We start from the raw sequence: 20,044 nt of genomic DNA, 5'->3' as shown, positions 1-20,044 counted from the left end.
GCCGCTTTGCGCCACTCTCCCTTAAGTCCGATTGAGCTGAAATTCGGCATATGGTGTTTTATCGAGGTGGTGAACATTCTGTATAGGATAAATTTTGAAATTTTAGGGTTTTATTTTTTCCCATACATACATTGGCACCCTTATGTATATACTATTTCAATAATGATTTTAACAAATTTGATCCGGTCTGCTGAACAATGGAAGAACAGAAAGAATACCCTTACGCCTAAATGGCTATTACTACTGTGTAATTTACAATTTATAGAACCATAACATGTATCGGGTTTTTAAATAAGAGCGCTACAATTTTTTTTTAAATAAAACAAAAACGATTTTGGATATCAATGGAATGCTTCATTCATGTGAGAGTACATTTGATGCCATTATGTATGGAACTCGATTTCTTTTGCATGGTCAACACGGGCACGCTTGCAGAAGTCCAGACGCTGAACCCAATTTTCGACGGTTTTCAAGCATAAATCGGCCGATACTGCTCGAATTTTACGTTTGATATTCGTACGAAATTCATCAATCGTCGCTGGCTTGTTGGCATAGACCATAGACTCGACGTAGCCCCACAGGAAATAGTCTAACGTCATCAAATCGCACGACCGAGGCGGCCAATTGACTGGGCCATTTCGTGAGATAACACGCTCACCAAACTTGGTTTTCAATAAATCGATTGTAAAATTCGCGGTGTGGCTTGAGGTGCCGTCCTGTTGAAACCACATATTGTCCAAGTCCATTTCATCCAATTCGGGCCAAAAATATTCGGTTCTCATTGAGCGGTAACGATTCTCATTCACAGTAACGCGCCGGTCTTGATCATCACGGAAGAAGTACGGCCCAATGACGCCGCCGGACCATAAACCGCACCAAACCGTGTTTTTTTTCGGGATGCAATGGTGACTCATGGAGTACGTGTAGATTGGGGACCTGACCTGACCAATAAGACATATTTTGCTTATTGACGATACCATTCAGCCGAAAATGAGCATCATCGCTGGAGATGATTTTTCGATGAAAATCCGGATCATTTTCAAGTTGTTGCTCAGCCCAATTCACGAACATACGACGCTTCTGGTGGTCAAGCGGCTTCAGTTCTTGTGTCAATTTGATCTTGTAAGGATGTTGTTCGCGCCCACAGTGCGAACGAGGAGCAAGTGTTCCAAATTTCCTTTTTTTAATGTCCATCCCTATCCTTTTTCCTATCCAAATCATTCCCTTCCATCCAAAAGGCAATGTGTGGTGTACGACACTACGACAACAGCATATCCCGATGCCGAACAGAAGCAGAACGCATACAAGCAAACAGCATATGAATCGATTCCTAGCAATGCATTTCTTCCAAGAGACGAATGAACTCTCAGAGTTTAAAGTCTCCTTAATTCAATACCGTTACCGTTACCATTTCTTCCATTCCAATTCCAACATTCAAATGTGAATGATCGCGACAATAAATCAAGTGTTTTAGAAATTGTTCCGAAGTGTTTTAACTCACCAGTGCAAGCCACATCTGATCGTCTTCCTTAAGTGCCATATACCGTGTATTTTCGTGTATAATCCTGAGCTATCATCCAGCCCTTCTTCAGCCGAAGGAACTCGCTTTTTCCTCAATGTTGTGATCCACCAGATGTAAACCAAGATCTTTTCGCAGAACTCGCTACAACGACGTCACAGAGATGCCCAACGCTTGAGAACGACGTGTGAGAGACTGATTTGGGTCTTCTTCAATTGATGCGCTAGCGGCAGCAATATTCTCGACACTACGAGCACTTCTTTGTCTCACTGGCACGGGAACATTTTGTACTGTGCCTATGGATTCAAATTTTTCCACTAGACGCTCAATTGTTGCATCATTCTTTGTGTGGACACCGACTGGACAACATCGTTGCTGGACGAGCTGGACGGCGAGGGATCGAGTGCCTTTCTCAAGGCAAGAGGGCGGAGGTGGTAGCGCTGGAGTAGAGTAGTAGAGTAGAGTAGAGTTTTCAAAGGGCCTTTCTCAAGGCTAGAGACGAATGAACTGCAAAAGTTTAAAGTCTCTATAATACAAGACCTTCCTTCCTTCAATTGTTGATCTAGCAGGAACGATTATGACATAAATTGGACGTAGCGCTCTTAAAGTTGAGGCAATTGAATCAAAATTTCGGCAGTAAATTTAAAAAATCTCGACTCGTTGTTGGATCGTAGATCTTTCCATTATGAAATGACAAGCCATACTGAAGAGAAATGTCAAGAGGCCGGGAAAAAATGGCGTCATTTGCGTCGGTCTACTTTTGTAGCGTCCCTATTGAAATACCCTTTACATGTACACGATTAATATCCGGCTCTGTGACAGCTAAAATGCTAATGAGCCTTAATAAATAAACAAATGGGATAAAAACCTTATCATGCCTAGCAAGTTTTTTGAGTATACTTCCATATAAATCTGCCGAGCCGTTTCAGAGTAGTTCGATCACAAACAGCGTGACACGAGTTTTTTATTCTATACTAGCTGACCAGTTGTTCTGCCATATAAATGATTTCTAGTGAATATTTTGGATGTTAAAAAAGTGTATTGTAAGTGTGTTTGAATAAAACGATACGATACGATAAATAGGGCCAATGAAATGATTTGAAGGAATGAATATGGTATGAGGTTTCTTGATTCAATATCTTAAAACTTAGATGGAAAGAAAAAAAAGTAATATATTTTTATCTAAAAGTAAAAAAATAAATAAATAGATAAATTCATATTCATTTCGTTTAATTGCTGTCTCGTTGATGAAACGTACACGTTGGCCATTTGTTGTCATTCAATCAAGAAGTATTCACGTCGGTACTTAAATTAGAAACAGCCACATTGCTTTCTTCATTCACGGACTTGTAAATGTATTTATTGATCTTCATCGATCAGTAGAACTCAACATTAATATGAACATTGAATATTTTACTCAGCTGATGCGAATATGGTACTACTAAGCGATTTTCAAAGTTAATGGCTGCGTTGTTGTTATTTATGAATGATTGATATACTAGATATCCGCCTATGCTTGTGATCGTGTCGTTGATGAAAACGTTAGGAAAACGTTTTGCACATACTCCATTTACCACGCAAGTCGATAATAATTTCAAATCACCGACCATGTTTGTGGTAACAATATCGGATACATACTCGAATACATCCAGCAATTTGTGGGACTGGATCGGACCGGGCTTCATTTTTTTTAACACACATGCTGTCATGAGATGTCATAACAATACAATAGCAAAGGCTGTGTCGGGTTTCCTCATGATAGCATTTCTCAAGTGAATGTATTTCTCTTCACGCCGCATTTGTTGATTGTGTCGTAGGAATAATCTATACAAGTGCCCTATAGCTGCTGTTTTATCAGGATTGATGACAATAGCGTGATTGTCAATTTACAATCCGGATTTGTTTGATTTGAAGATAATTCATTGTGCTTATTCAACAAGGCTTTTAGCTCGTCGGCGATGCGCCTGGCTTTTGACAAATTGAGGAGAATTTCGCATGTTTGGATGAAAGTATGTGTGGATGAAGCGGACGTAGCGCCATCTGTCATTTAACAACCTAAATACATTCGTTCTGTTTGAAAAATGAATGAGGGTTGAATCATTTGAATATTGTGTATACAAAAAATACTAAAATTGCGATTAAAAATAGGAAATTCGGTTAAAATTTCGGGTTGTATTATTATTTGAAGCCAAATTCAAGAAAAAAAAAATTAAGGATCATCCTAATCAGTATTAAATATATGGTAAACGATACCCTAGCGGTATCATATATAGTTTACGACCTATTTTCATGTCTACCAAGTTTTTTGTGCATGATATCATCTAAATCGGTCGAGCCGTTTCGAAGAAATCCGACCACAAACACCTTGACACGTGATTTATACATACATTGGAACCCCGATTATCCGCGGAATAGTCGGGCTAGCTCACCGCGGATCACGAAAATCGCGGATAACACAACAAATGACTAAAAATGAGGTGCAAACACAAAAAACAGATATTTCAGTTTGAAAACAATGTTTTATCAATACAGGAATCATTGAACTATCCATCTGTAAGGTCGTGTACACCAGTAGTCAAATAATGTGAAAGTCATGACCAAAACAGAAGAACAAAAACCTACCACTCATTGTCAAATTTAGGGTAGGTTCATAGAATTACTATGGAACTCGCTTTCGCGGATAATGGGGGTTCTACTGTATATATAGATAGAAATAAGAAGAAAAAGATAAAAGAGAACCGAATGTACTTACTCATGCGCAAAGCTGGACACGTGGTCATAGGACTGGATAACGACGCGGCCAGCCAAATGATTTGTCAGGATCGAGAACATGCGTCTCCTTGAGAGTTGCTCATGACCGTACAGATGCTGTAGACTGTATTTCAAATAGTGGGTCAGTAAGGCGACAGTCACAAACAAAGTGGCCACTATGAAGGCGGCCCAGTAATTGGCGATTATCAGCAGTGCCGCGGAAAAAAGAACGATCAATGCATGGTGTATACCACTGTCGATTTGAACGAACCCTGCCGATATGATGTCACTGAATAAATCCAGCACAACGGAGATACTTGTAGTTTGTAGATACGTCAGCGAACAATCCAGTAATGCCTTCAAGAGAGCAGATTGATATGCCTTATTTCGATTCGCCATAACTCGAGCTACATATGCTTTACAGATATTATCCATGAAGAAGGTGCACACGATCACGCCTAAACAAATGGTGCTCAGCCACGGATTGATGTCACCTTGTTCAACGATGATCACAAGCGTGAATATAGGACCGAAGTAAAGCAAGCTGTTGATCAAGTGCATGAATACGAGCATAATGTAATCACATGGCGAGAAACTTCGAACATCGCGCAGTAGTTTTCTGTGTTTGAGCTGATCGCAAGCAACCGGGTCAATTTCGATGGATCCATCACTTATCCTCTTGGATCGTCGATTCACTTTGAAATGGGTATGGTTCGCGATATTGAGACCCGTTGGGTCGCTTCCTTCATACAGTTCCCAGCCGTTACGGCAGGCAGTTTCAATATTGGATTGACGTGTCATTTCAAGGTGTGACGGCATGTTCAGAATTTCAGCGTAACTTCCTTCACGGTAAATGGTTCCGTTTTCAATCCGGAAAACCCGGTCACAATACCGCAGATACTAGAAGTCATTTTATTAGAATTACCCAGTATTGGTTTAGTATTTCGCCATGAACATATCACTTACCTCGTCGAATTGTGTTACCAGGATAACAGTTTTATTATCCTGCCGAAAAGTGTTCATCATCTGTAGATAAAGTTTGAACGACTGCTCGCGATTGGCGCAACAGTTCAGAGGTTCATCCAGAAGCACGATCTGTCGGTGACAATAGATAGCACGAGCAAGCGCAATTCTCTCCAACTGTTCTCCGGTTAGCTCCAGATACGGTATCGGTATATCGTCTGAGCCGGGTGCTTGCAGAGTGTCCTCGTTCAGCATCATTGTGTGGGTGGCTAGGTAATAGCTGGAACAATATATTATGCATAGACGCAGTAAAACGTTTGAAATTCAAGTTTAAAGCTCCAACATACCGTTGTGGGTCCATTGCCTCCCCAAACAGCACATTATCCTTTACACTGGCATTTAGCAGCACAGGTTTCGAAGGAAAGTATGCCATCTTCCCACGTTGGAGTACCTTCCCCTTCTGTACTTCCGTATTACGCAGTATCGTATGTAGTAATGTAGTTTTTCCACCGCCAGAGCTTCCTGTCACTCCGATTATCTGACCACGCACTATTTCGAAATTTTCCAGATGTAATCTGAACTGTGTGTTTCGTCCACTCTTATCTTGGGTCCATGAAGCCTCGACGTTGTTAACTTGTATCACCAAATGTTCCCTGCTCGGCTTCAACCGTACATTATCCGGCATGGAGAGTTGATAACATTGCTTCAGCTTATCGAGTGTTGCATTACCACGCAGAAGGATGTGTACGCAATTGCAAAAGTCCAGCACTAATTTCTGGACGTGATGGGCGAAAATCAACAACAGAATCAACACTTCGGTACTTTCCGTTTTGATGTTGGTGTCGCACCAAATTAGATAAAGGCCGCCAACGAGAAGCGCCGAAGTGACTCCTCCGGAAAATTTTGCTGCGTATACAATGCTCCATTGGAGTGCATTATACTGGGCGTGGAGACAGGTTAAGAACCAGTCAACGAAGATAGACTCGAACTGTAGTGATTTAACGTTCTTAAAATTAGTACAAATGTCTTCAAGAATTGAAATTTTATTTGCACCGTATGCCACAAATTTTCTATAATATTTCTTCGAAACATTTCCCGTTGTAAGTAGCAGCAGCAGGAGAGGAAGTATGCCAAGTAGGGGAAGCATCCCAGAAAAAGGAAGCAGAATGAAGCCGGTTAGAAAAGCCAACAGAAACCCGAAGGTAACGCCGATCAACTGCACAAGGGCTTCTACTATCTGAAGGATCGCGTCGCTTTCCTCGTTAGCGGCAGTCATTATTTGATGAGCCGAAACACAATTTGCAATGCTACTTTTCATCACTCGTTTGTAAATAGAAGATAAAACGGCTGTTCGTAGACGTATTGCCGTTCTAAGATTAAGCCAATTTCTAACACCGATGAAGATCATGGCTGACAGATAGCACAGGAATAGTCCCAGCGAGAGAAGTAATCGATTACCTAAACCATCTGATGGGACGATTTGGGCTGTGCTATTGCATGTGTTCCGATTCATTTCAAACGATATTTCTAGTATGGCAGATGGAGCGTTTGAGCAATTTGAAATTGCTGCACAATTTTGGCAGCTTTTTGCCACCACCGTTTGCATAGATTCTACTGTCAGATTTGAGAATAATGCTACACCCAAAAACGTCAGTAGGATCGCTAGACAGTGGAACAACGAGGCAATTAGCAGCCGCGTTCTAACGAAGCGCCAGGTGACTTTAAACATAGAAATCCTTTTCCGGCCTTTCAAAGTTTCCTCGTCCTTGTAGATTCCGAGCAACCGTCGACAATTTATCTCGCAGCTGTCACTGTATGGTCGCTTTGGGAGTAGGAAGATGTCACTTTGACTGGTGGTGCGGGAATTTGTTGGTAAGCTCTGGTAATTTCGTAGCTGAGACGGAGAAATGATAAATTTGCGGATCCATGCGAAGGAACTGTTTGATATGCAGCCCACGTTGTCCACTGGGAGGTCAGTTGTGCTGAAATGCAAGAATATTGGATAACATGAAAGTTTATCTGGATTGAGATACGAGAGTCACTTACCCAGTGTTGACTGCCCGGAAAGGGATAATGCTATTGAGAGCGGTTTTGTAGCGCGATAATCGATTATGAGGTGTGTAGGCCGAGTTGACCCGTGCGCTGCGGACATGGTGCCGGACTCGGCGTTCTGCGGGCGAAATTTGGATTTGAACACAAGATGCAAGAATATAAGGTTTCAACAGTAAAGATAGAGTATATAATTCCCTTCCATAAAAAAAACTACAACCAGCCTTGACGATTTAAAAACGATTCAATTTGGTCAAATAACACTTTTCTGGAATGATTCTTGAATGGCAAAACTACACGTATAGGGGGGCAAGTCAAGAAAGTTTTTTGAAACTTTAACCTGTGCTCTCATCAAGATATACGGCATATAAAAAAGTTTATCCATCCCTGCTCTTAATCTGGACATGTTCTGTTTTCGTTTGAATACTAGTATTTCAGCTATTTGTATTTGTTTTATTATTTTTTAGAGCTTATCTTTTCTAATCAAATGTGCTTGAAATTATTCCTATCTTAAGGGGGTATTCTAGTTAGAGTCACGAATTTCGGACGTTTTTTCGAGCTCCGAAAAAATGAAACAGAGAATATTATACTACCCATCCATTATATCATCATTTGTTTTTCTGTCTTTTAAGAACAAAACAACAATTGCACGGAAAAAATATTCCAAAAAAAAAGTTGTGCCATGGCGTACACGATTCCACCAGCTCTTCTGGTTATCCGATACAGAAAAATCGTACAGATTCTGAATCAGTAAAGATGCCGCTATCGCATGAACCTCGGACAAGTTAAGAACATGTTTTTTGAAAAAATTGTGGCTGCTTGAAGAAAAAAAATTATTCAAATTTTTTTACGTTTCCCGATTTTTTTAAAAATAGCTTTAAGCCTTAGCCTGCCTTAAGGGGTTATGTCGTGTGAAACTAAAAACGAAAGAAAACCATTAAAAAATATTATCCACTCAACTGTAATCGAATATGCTTAGTACAGTTTTGTTGTGTACTACGCCGTTCCTGTCATTTTGTTGAGTGTAGACATTGCATACAGAGGTTATTTCCTTCCAATTTCCTTCAAACGTTCGTTCTAGTACACATCTTGTTTGATAGCCAAACTAGGGATCTTGTGAACCATGGCTTAAAAATACCTCTCCCGGAAATGACAATGTATAGCATCACTCTCTGTTTATGTTTAAACTTATATTTTATGTTCGGAGATGCAGTAGATGCTATCCATGGAAGAGTAACTAAATTTCCGGGAATGTGCGCCTTCGAAAGTAACCTGCGTCGTCCAAAACAAAACATTTTCCGTCTTTTTCATGATTTACAGTAGTTTTATAGTATATTTTACGGATTCACATGTTTTAAAGGATTATAAAATACACCATCTAACTTTTTATCGATCACCAGATGATTATTTCGCACGTATTCAGACCTTTTCTGGATTATAACACTTACAAATACACTGAAGTCGCTTTTTACGCGGTTTTTGTAATTTACGCGGATTTCGGAATTAACGCGGTTTTTTTACGCGGATTTCGGAATTTACGCGGATTTCGGAATTTACGCATAAAATTCAATATGTTCTTTGATGTGACTTTTCACGGAATAATGTAGTATTGTATCACTGATTAGTAGCTGAAATATAAAAGATACAAATAGCAGGATTGTAGCATGCAAAAAAAATCAGGTAATCAGTTGTTAGAATATGGGTTACATTTTAAACTAATAACTCACTGTTTGTTAGATTTTTACACGGATTTTGAAAATTACCCGGTTTATTTTTAGGCGGATTTTGAAATTTACGTGGTTTCGTTTTACGCGGATTTTGGAATTTACGCGTTTTTTTACGCGGATTTTGGAATTTACGCAGTTTTCTTTTACGCGGCACGTAACCCCCGCGTAAAAAGCGACTCCAGTGTATTGTAAACATCATTCTGGCACACCATTTGTATCAGATTTACATAGCTAAACCATTAACCCATTACTGCCCAGGTGTACAAGAACTTGATCCAAATGGCATGAAAGTTTCTAGTCCATCTAGGTTTATCCCGAAACGGGGGGTGGGGGGCGGCGGTTTGCAATTATTAGAACGCGATTCTTGTGAACACATTTGTGATAATATCAACCGGAATCCGTACGCGATAATATCACTAATTACGGTTTTTAACATCGTTCAAGTGTCACACAGTGCCATTGTACCCGCTCAAGCCAAAAGCTAAAGCGTACAAAAGAAATAAAATCTCGGTTCTGATACCCGATTTCACCTCTGTAGTGTGTGAGAATGGCAAATAGATGCGAAGCAAACCCTTGCTTTACAGCATCTGCTCGAAGCAGCAGAATCGCCTGTTGGAAATGCGACAAGCCGTACCATCTCAAGTGCGCCGGAGTCTCGGGCAACCAGCAGAAGATAATTCGCGATTGCTCCGGTGCAGAATGACTGTGCGTACACTGTCACAACTCCAAAGATAGCCTCGATCGGCAATCTACAGTGTTAACCCAAATAAACGAACGCCTCTCGTGACTCGTTCCCTCTGTCATGCATACGGCCAAAATCTGCCACGCTCGAGCTGCTGTAACCGCATCGGGCCTCGGTCAAATGATGTACAACATGACTCGCGCAACTTTGAGAAAGAAATTAATAACATGCAGCATGAATTCAGCAAAGTGTTTGATTCATTCCTCGTCGATACTGATCGCCCTGCTGATGTCATCGCTAGCAAGCGTAATAGAACGAGCAGCAGCTCTCCTGCTCATTTTGCACCTCCCAGGATAAGTAAAAGGATCAGAACTGATGCCTCTGTCAACACATCGGATCTGACCATCGTAAATCGAGCTTCTGCGAACTTTCCATCTAGTAGTGCCGAGTCTGGCAAACATCAAAATACCGGTTCTTCAATACACAAGAGGCTCTCCAATTCAGCTCCTGTTCTGTTTTCATCACGTAAAAAATTGTAATGGGTTGTATTTAGGACACGACCGCAGTTTTCGACGTAGAACTACGGAATTTTATTATTCAATCCACTTGTATATCACTTCGGATATTATTTTAGAATGCATCGAAATTTTTGTAATATATTTTTAGCTATTTAATTTTTTATTACTTATTACTTATTACTTAAAGAGTCGAGTAGAGTCGAAAGCTATCTGCACTTCTCGTTTATATGGTTCAACTCGCAAGAGACTTTCTTCTCCTCACTCAGATATCGATCACAAACTATGAACGCTTTTGCTCCTATATTCTGCTTGAGATGTGATCGAACCCCACAACATGCAGTAAGGTTATTCTGCTGGAATTTGAAAACATACTTTCATGAAATATACGTTTATCTGAATAAATGTAGTGCATATCTATATTCCAAAATTCTGGATACTCTTCCATATGATATCCGCTCGTTGTGTTATGCTAGCTCACTCGCATCTGTGTTTTCATTCTATTCTATTTTTGGTTCCCGCCTCTAAGCCCTGAGAAGGGCCCTTGTGGAAAGAAACTCTATTCCATACTCCTCCTTCACACGTCAAGAAAACAATCCTCTCCCGCTCGACGCTCTGCGGTAACCATGTTGCTTCGATGACCACCAAACGAGAAGTGGTGTGGCTTCAACGAACGAACGAACGTGATAAATTATAGAGGTTTTAAACTTTTCAGTTCATTCGCCTCTAGGTGTGGCTTCAAATCGCGGATGGCTCATTTAAACCAAGTATGCAGAAAACGGACAGAAACGAATGTCAGTTGCTCGTTATTGACAGCTCTGTTCGGGAATGCACACAAATCGGCAGAAAAAATGTATGGGAAAATTAGAATGCTTCCAGATTTCATTTAATTTAATCTGTTTAGGCATTAGTGGATTGTACTGTATAGTATATCAAATGAATCTTAGAGAATTTCCGATTCCATTGGCGTGCAAAGTATCAGAATTTGTTCGCTGTGAAAATAGTTATTAACGTTAACTTTATTTCACAAAAACGTGACCTGTTTTCTGATTTGGCACTCTTCCTGAAAGACGTAGTTCTACGTCAAAAAACCAGCACGCCTGGAACTCGGAACAACAACTCAGTTCAGCCGATTTTGCCTACTGTCAATGGTAAGACTCCTGCTAGTATATGTCCGGGCGTAGCCAGGCAAGATACTACACCACTGATTTGTGATTCCATAATGCAGACATCACCTGTACCAGCTCCCCCGCCAATTGTTACCAACCATGTGAAAGATAAGAGACCTGCCAAAGATGATCGACGTGAATGGATTGGTGCAATTTCGTCAGCGTCATCACAGCCTCGTAACATTTATAGCACACGCCCAGTGGCCTCAACGAGTTCAACTGTTCCAGCATCCACCACACAACTATCCAAATCAAGACGTCAGCAGATCATATTGAGTGATCACCACCCTACACCTGAATCGACGAGAACTCAAGGGTTACTAGTTAGCTCTGAATACGCTCTAGAATACGCGTGATCACAGTGCAAGTCGGAGGAAATTTCTTTGACGAAAAATTCCCCCGACCAGAACGGGAATTGAACCCGAACCCCCGGCATGTTAGTTATGACGCTAACCACTCGACCACGGGAGCACTCCGGCGAAACGCGTGAACTGGTTTTATATCTCTCGTTTCCTGCATCATGAAACATGTGAGAACATAATATTGTATGTTTCTGGAAAATGCAAGTGTGAACCAACCTTGGTTAGGTGCCACAAACTACTACGTCAGAATGGAGAGGATAGTAGACCGATAACCTTCCTGTCATACAAATTGAATGGGCCTGAATCGTTGGAAAGCTTTGTCTGTTCCAAGAACTTTTGGCCTGCTGGTGTTTCGATCAATCTTTTTTTAGAACGATCAGCAACTCGGGCTCGTCGCAACCCCACCACTCCAACACAAATTCCAAGAAGAATATCAACAACATCCAATCGGATCTCTTGCTCGATTGCTACCACCAACCAACCTAGAAATGTAGCATGCAGCAGCTCTCCCTCGAAGAGCCCCTCGTCCACTAGGGATTGTTAACCGGTTTTACCGTTACCGGTTTTACCGGTAATACCGGACCATTTTTCATTACCGAATTACCGGTAATTTTACAATCAACAACCGGTTATTTCGGTAATTTTTATTTTTTCACCATAAATAATATTTGCCTTTATGCCGCTTTAAAATTTTACTCGAGAATCTAAATAAGATCGGGAAAACACAACGGCTGCGTCAGTGTCGATACCCATACGGGAGAAGATATCGACACTTACATGTAAACATGGCTAGAGGCACAAAAGTCTTTCTCTGTCTTTCTCGTTTCCATCGTTTCCATTCGCTGTATACATGAATGAGTGCTTGACGTGACATATCACCAGCAGCATACGAATGAAAGAGATGATGAATCAACATTGTGCCTGTCTCACCGCTTTCATACCGAAAAAACATCGATTGTTGTGAATTCATTCATTTGTTTTTTTTTAACACGCACGAGATTTTGGTTAGAACGAAACAAGTTTTGTTAGATAAAATGGATTTTGAAGGAAAAGTGAAGGCAGGATTGTCGGAAACCTCAGTATGGAAGTACTTTTTACGAGGTAAACAGAACAGAGGGATTGCAAAATGTGTCAAGTGTGATAAAATCATCAAGTGTGAAGGCTCAAGCACAAGTGGATGTAAAGCTCATCTCCGATTGAAACATGGAATACTACTGGACAAACGACCTGCATCTGCCATTCCGGAACCGTCTAAAGAAGTTCCATCAACATCCGGACCCGAAGCCAAGAAGAGGAGTATCATCCGATATTTCTTCAAGTCAAGCCCTTTGGATGCTGTTCTAGCTAGATTGGCAGCTAAAGATGGAATACCGTTCAGCACTATTTGCAATTCGGAAGACATCAGGCAAGGGCTGGTAGCTCGTGGGTTTTCGGACATTCCTCGAACCAGCAATGGAATTCGCCAACGAGTCAAGACATTTTTCGAAACAGTCGTCATCGAGTATCGGAAAGAGTTTGAAAATATCAAAAAGGACGGGGGAAAATTAAGCCTAACCTTCGACGAATGGACTTCGATTAGAAATCGGCGTTACATGAACGTGAATGCTCATTCGGCCGATAAAACTTGGAACCTCGGTCTGCAACGTGTTGAAGGCTCAATGAACGCGGAACGGTGTGTTACCTTACTTTCTGAGAAAACATCCCAATATGGAATATCGACAACAAAGGACATAATGGGTGTCACGACTGATGGGGCGTCCGTCATGAAAAAAGTTGGAAGCCTCATACCAGCTGCGCATCAAGTTTGTCTCGCGCATGGCGTTCATCTAGCGGTCACAGACGTGTTGTATCAAAAATCCAATTCAACTTCGTATTCAGGTAATAATTGTAAAAAATAAATTAAATGATAAAACATAAATAAATTTTCCGTTCAATGCAGATTTTGCCGATTATAACGGGTCGGACACAGAAAATGACGACGATAATGATGATATCACCGATTTTTTCGCGATCAACAGTGAGGAAACCGATGAATGTATCATTAAGCCCGAATACTGTCTAACAATCCAAAAAGTACGAAAAACGGTGAAGCTCTTCAGAAAATCTCCGGTTAAAAACGACGAAGTTCTCCAGAAGCATGTCACCGCGGACCACGGGAAGGATATTTGTTTGCTCCTTGATTGCAAAACTAGATGGAACAGTCTTCTGGCAATGTTGCGCCGATTCTACTACCTCCGAACTTCAGTTCAAAAATCGATACTCGATCTGAAAACGAAGCACAATATAAGCTTCAGCGATCAAGAACTGACAGCGATAAAGGAATTGGTTGATGCCCTCGAACCAGTTCTGGTCGCCGTTGAACTGCTATGCCGGAAGAATTGCACTCTTTACGAAGCTGACGTCGGATTGCAATTTATGCTAGAACAGGTATCGGATCAACCATCAGAAATTTCGAAGCAGCTGCTTGAAGCCCTGATTGAAAGGATTACAGAAAGACGTTTCGTATATGCAGATTTGTTCGCATATATGAATAATCATTCTGCTCGTGGTGGTGACACAGCTAATGGTGACTTTGGCGTTCTCTATCAAACGTCACGGACTACAATGATCAAGCAGGCATTTGAGATTGTGCGTGACCTGATGAAATTTGACCAAGATGGTATTGATTCAGTAGCTGGTAAACAGCAGGAGGAAAAGCCACTGGACGATGCAGAACCTGCAGAAAATTTGAGCATCAAGGAAAAACTGGAACGACGATTGCAACAGTCAAAGGTTTTAACGTCCAGCTCCAACACAACGTCTACAAACGTATTGATGAAGACCCTCAGACAAGAGTTTTCCTACTACGACGCAGAGAACATCAGAGGCAAATACATGACGATTGTATTTGATGCTCTTCGTACTGTACGCCCAACATCAGTGGACTCTGAACGTGCCTTCTCCGCTTCTGGAAATTTCGTTAATAAGATTCGATCTAGATTAGGAGACGACACAATTAACATCCTTAGTGTCCTCAAGTATTATTTTAGCCAAAAAACTGAGTAGCAAAAACTTGCTAAATGTTTTGTTTGTTTGTTATCTAATTAGTAACAATAAAAGCCATGGAATGGATTCATTTCAAAGTATTTTGTTTACCGGTGATTTACCGGTTTTACCGGTAATGAAATTTTCATTACCGAGTAACCGGTTATTGAAATTTTGGCACGGTAATGCAATCCCTATCGTCCACCACCGCAATACGTAAATCCACCGAGAACCTCGCTCGTGTAGATAATCAACTTCTGCTTTACTATCCGAACGTCGGTGGCATAAACAGTACTATTGCAGACTATTACCTAGCCTGTTCCGATGCCTCTTATGATGTGTTTGCATTCACAGAAACGTGGTTCAACAATAACACATTGTCACAACAAATTTTCAGTTCGCTTAGATCGATCCATTGAAAATAGTAGTAAACTTATTGGCGGTGGAGTTTTGTTGGCAGTAAACTCAAAATTCGTATCACGAGAAATTTTCCCTCCAGCCGGCCGTTCTGTTGAACAAATATGGGCAGCTATTTCGTTGTATAATCGAACATTGTACCTTGGTGTCGTTTACATTCAACCTGATCGTACCAATCTCTCGGTGGTTATTAATCAGCATATTTCGACTATTCACTGGATCACAGAACAAATGGAGATGAATGACAGTATCTTCTTGCTTGGTGATTTCAACATGCCTGGCATCGCTTGGTTTTTAAGTGCATCGAAATATCTATATCCAGATCATTCCAATTCATCTGTAAATTCATTGACAGAGTGTCTGCTAGATTGCCTTAGCACCGCTGGTTTATGTCAAATGAATAGCATCCTCAACGACAACAACCGTATTCTTGACCTATGTTTTAGTAGTGCAGAGATCGTTTTCAAGACGGAATTGATTGAAGCTCCCGCCCCTTTGGTGAAACTATGCCATCATCATCCACCACTACTGATCTCTGTATCCATTAGTCCGCCGCTTGTTTTCGATCACACTACGGAGTTAATTCATTACAACTATCGCAAGGCCGAGTTTCCGTCAATGAACCGTTTCTTTCTAAGCATAGATTGGAATGAAATTTTGAACGATAATGACATAGACAAAGCGACATCATCCATGTCAAATGTGTTGATTTACGCAATTGAACAGTTCGTTCCCAAAAAGATGACTAGTAATACACCCTTTCCACCCTGGATAATTTGAAACGACTAAAGTCAATCAAAAAATCCAACCTGAATTTTTTTTCTCTGTATCGCTGTGACTATTGGAGAAAACGGTATTCAGTTTCGAACAAAAATTACAAACGATTGAACAATGCTTTGTATGTTGCTTATCAAAATCGTACACAAATGAATTTGCGTGTCAACCCAAGAGGTTTCTGGAGTTATGTTGACAGCCAGAGGAAAGAGATTGGTTTGCCTACTACGATGATGCGCGATAATGATGTGGCTGCCACCAGAGAAGGTATCTGCGAGTTGTTCCGGAAACAATTTAGCGGAGTCTTTGTCGACGAAAATCTTACTAGCGATCAAGTATCTGCAGCTATGAACAACGTACTCAGCCTGTCATCTGTCAGAGATTATCCCGTTATCAATACAGCTATTGTACACGATACCTGTAAAAAATTGAAAAAATCTTCAAATCCCGGACCCGATAGTATTCCGTCTGTTGTCTTGAAGATGTGCACTAGCAGCCTCTCGATACCGTTGAGTAACTTATTCCGCCGCTCCATTCTCTGCGGAAGATTTCCGAATCTATGGAAAAAATCATTCGTCTTCCCAGTATTTAAAAAAGGTTGCAGAAAAGACGTCAGAAACTACAGAGGAATTGCTTCCCTATGCGCTATCCCCAAGCTATTCGAGATAATAATTCTGGACTTCATATCGCATGCGTGCAACAACTACATCGCAGAAGAACAACATGGTTTCATGCCCAAAAGATCAACTGCCACTAATCACGTTCTATATAAATACATCGTACATCATCCGCTCTTTGGAATCGAGAAAACAAATTGATGCGGTATATATAGATTTCTCTGCAGCGTTTGATATTATCAACCACGACATCGCAGTTGCCAAGCTTCATCGTCTTGGCTTCAACCGTCCACTTTTGAAATGGTTTCACTCCTACCTTACTGCCGCGTTATGTCAGTGAAAATAGGCGACACAATATCCACTCCTTTCCGAGTAACATCTGGTGTTCATCAGGGCAGTCACCTTGGCCCTTACCTGTTTTTACTGTATCTCAACGATATAAATTTCAGTTTGAAGTGTCTCAAACTCTCGTATGCAGATGACTTCAAATTGTTCCTCCCAGTGAACTGCATCGGAGATGCTGAGATTTTACAACAGCAACTCAACATCTTCGCCGAATGGTGTGCAACCAACAGGATGCTTTTGAATCCATCAAAGTGTTCGGTAGTATCGTTCTCACGTAAGTGTTCGTCGATAATCTTCGAGTATAAGCTGCATGGTGTTAAATTGGAACGTGTTAGTACCATTAAGGACCTCGGCGTTATGCTGGATTCTAAACTCACTTTTCGCGAAAACGAACAAATTATGGATACCATGAACCTGTGGCTAGTATGTGCCGTGTGTTTACCGTTGTAGCTCATGTTTTGACTGTCATCTTTCACGTTCGCCCCTCAAAAAATAGTATGTTATTGCTCTCACATAATGTGAAATTTCTTACGTATCAGTTTTAGTAAGCCTAGTGAAAAATAGTTTTAGTTTTAGTTTTTTATATTAGGCTGTCAACATAAAATTAAAATCTGTTTTAAGTCAAATATGCGCCGTTTTGTTCGATGACTTGTTTCCAACGAGATGCCAACTTCATAATACCCCTGTTATAGAAGCTCGCTTCCTTATTGGCAAAAACTAGCTCGTTCGCCATGGACAAAAACAGGTGGTAGTAACTTGGTGCAAGGTCCGGACTATACGGCGGATGCAAAAGAACCTCCCATCCGAGCTCCCGGAGCTTCTGGCGCGTCACCAAAGAAGTGTGTGGCCTGGCGTTGTCCTGATGGAAGACAATGCGGCCTCTGTTGATCAAAGATGGCCTCTTCTTCATGAGTGCTACCTTCAAGCGGTCCAGTTGTTGGCAGTACAGGTCCGAATTGAGCGTTTAGGGAAGCAGCTGATAATAGATTATTCCTTGACAATCCCACCAAACACACAGCAGAACCTTCCTGGCCGTTAATGAGGGTTTGGCCACCGTCTGAGCCGCTTCAGCGGGCTTCGACCACGACCGTTTGCGATTCACGTTGTCGTAAGTGACCCACTTTTCATCGCCAGTCACCATCCGCTTCAGAAACGGGTCGATTTTGTTGCGATTCAGCAGCGATTCACATGCGTCGATACGGTCAAAGATGGTTTTTTGCGTTAACGTGTGTGGCACCCATACATCGAGCTTCTTTGTGAATCCAAGCTTCTTCAAATGGTTAATAACGGTTTGATGACTTATCCCCAACTCTTGGCCGATGCTACGGCTGCTACTATGCCGGTCTTTCTCGGCTAATTCAGCGATTTTGTCGCAATTTTCGACGACAGGCCTTCCGGAGCGTGGCGCATCTTCGACGACCTCTACGCCAGAACGAAAACGTTGAAACCATCGTTGTGCGGTGGAAATGGAAACTGTATCGGGTCCATAAACTGCACAAATTTTATTGGCAGCTTGAGATGCATGTTTGCCTTTGTCATAGTAGTACTGTAAAATATGTCGGATTTTCTCTTTATTTTGCTCCATATTTGCGACACTATAACTCACGAACGACTTAACCAAACAAAACACTGTCAAGGATTGTATTATAGCACGCAAAAATACCTTTCCAACAAGCTATAGTATGACTCGATACAATGAATACAACTAGAACTACGCGCTTGCAACGACACCTCGCGGAAATACCGCAGGACTTTTTTGACAGCCTAATATCATACATTAGGGCATGTGTAGCCTGTTGTATTTGTGAATTAAATAAATAAATATATAAATCTATATTACCAGTTGGATTCGTTTTAATGAAATGATTTATTCCGTCAAACCTAACTTTCGATGACTTCGAGTGTTAAGGCTTGATCTGAATGAACTCGATCCTTGCTGGATTTATGTCACTCATCCGAATTTAAGGTCATTTTTTCCCAGTGTCTAGCTCTTCGCTTCTTGCTGCTGCCCGAGGAGCATTCTTGTGATTGGCCTCGTTCAATGTTGCTCTCGACATTCACTTGTTTGCCAAAACCGGAAGGGCCGTCCTCCGAGTCACTATCTCCAGCATCCACATCGCTGTCTGCACCGCTTGGGGGCACGATGACAAAGTCAATATCATTTGTTGACACTAGATTTTCGAAAGCGTCTTCGTCCAAATAATATAATTGTACAGCTCCTCCGGATTATCGGGAAGCTGATATATCCTATTGAGAAAAAATATACCGTAGTTGCACAGCGTATGAAATTTCATACGCTCAAAAGTAAACATATATTTATTTGCGGTTTCATTATTTTCTTCGGATTTTTTGCTAGATATCATTTTTTACACTCGTCTAGTAGTGTTGTGTCACAGATTTGAGCAATTTAGAATCCTTTAAGATATAAAACTTTGATAAATTTATGTATACTTTTGCGACTCCATTAAACTAGAACTTTGCAAGCTTCAATACACAACAAAAAAAATAAAAATGACAGATGAAATGACACTGACACAAAAAAAAACACTTAAATTGTCATGTGGTATCATTTAAAATGCGCTTAACACTTTAGTTTCATCAAAAACAGTTTTTCAAAAACGGGCATTTTTGCGTATTAAATTTCATACGCTGGGCACTAATGGGTTAACCCAAGCATTTACGACTCTGCGTGAAGACGAGGGGGATCATTTTAATAACTTCCCCAAAAATATTTATGTTATATTTCCAAACAAAATTTTAGCTTTATATTTCACTTTGTTCTCGAGTTATGGATAACTCCACCTGCGATTCTCTAACTTGAAACTATTGAGAACCAAAGCAGAGTCTCCAAAGCCCCTAAGAAGAATGGTTGTAATAGCTGTTATCCATGGTTATTATGCAAAGAAATAAATAGACAAACTACTAATCACATCATTCATCATAGTAAATCCTGATTCATACCTCGCCCCACTAACAACTATCCCATCCTTGATAATCGCTAGGGAACCACGCTATAGAGGAGACCCTTCCGGCCTTCGGGCGCCGAATATCATACTAACATTCCCCACCCTCATCCTGGTCGTGGACGTGGCCGGCGTCGTTCGAATTACCGAAACTTGCACAATGAGAA

At 41.0% G+C, this 20,044-nt stretch overlaps 1 protein-coding gene across 3 annotated transcripts in view; it reads right to left on the bottom strand.

Moving 5' to 3' along the window:
• The window catches only part of LOC129771323 (ATP-binding cassette sub-family C member 11-like), a 50,670-nt gene that overhangs the window by 27,914 nt on the left and 2,712 nt on the right, over window positions 1-20,044 (bottom strand). For all 3 annotated transcript variants that reach the window (XM_055774868.1, XM_055774850.1, XM_055774860.1), the window contains 4 exons: window positions 7,280-7,403; window positions 5,581-7,215; window positions 5,237-5,513; window positions 4,272-5,170 (listed from right to left, as the gene is read on the bottom strand). In XM_055774868.1, the coding sequence (XP_055630843.1) occupies window positions 4,272-5,170; window positions 5,237-5,513; window positions 5,581-7,215; window positions 7,280-7,403 (2,935 nt within the window). The remainder of the gene's footprint in view (window positions 1-4,271; window positions 5,171-5,236; window positions 5,514-5,580; window positions 7,216-7,279; window positions 7,404-20,044) is intronic.

This window comes from Toxorhynchites rutilus, chromosome 1, assembly GCF_029784135.1.
Source record: "Toxorhynchites rutilus septentrionalis strain SRP chromosome 1, ASM2978413v1, whole genome shotgun sequence".
Taxonomy (NCBI): Eukaryota; Metazoa; Arthropoda; class Insecta; order Diptera; family Culicidae; genus Toxorhynchites; species Toxorhynchites rutilus.
Note: the sequence above shows the minus strand (reverse complement) of the source record. Positions and strands in the feature narration are given on the sequence as shown.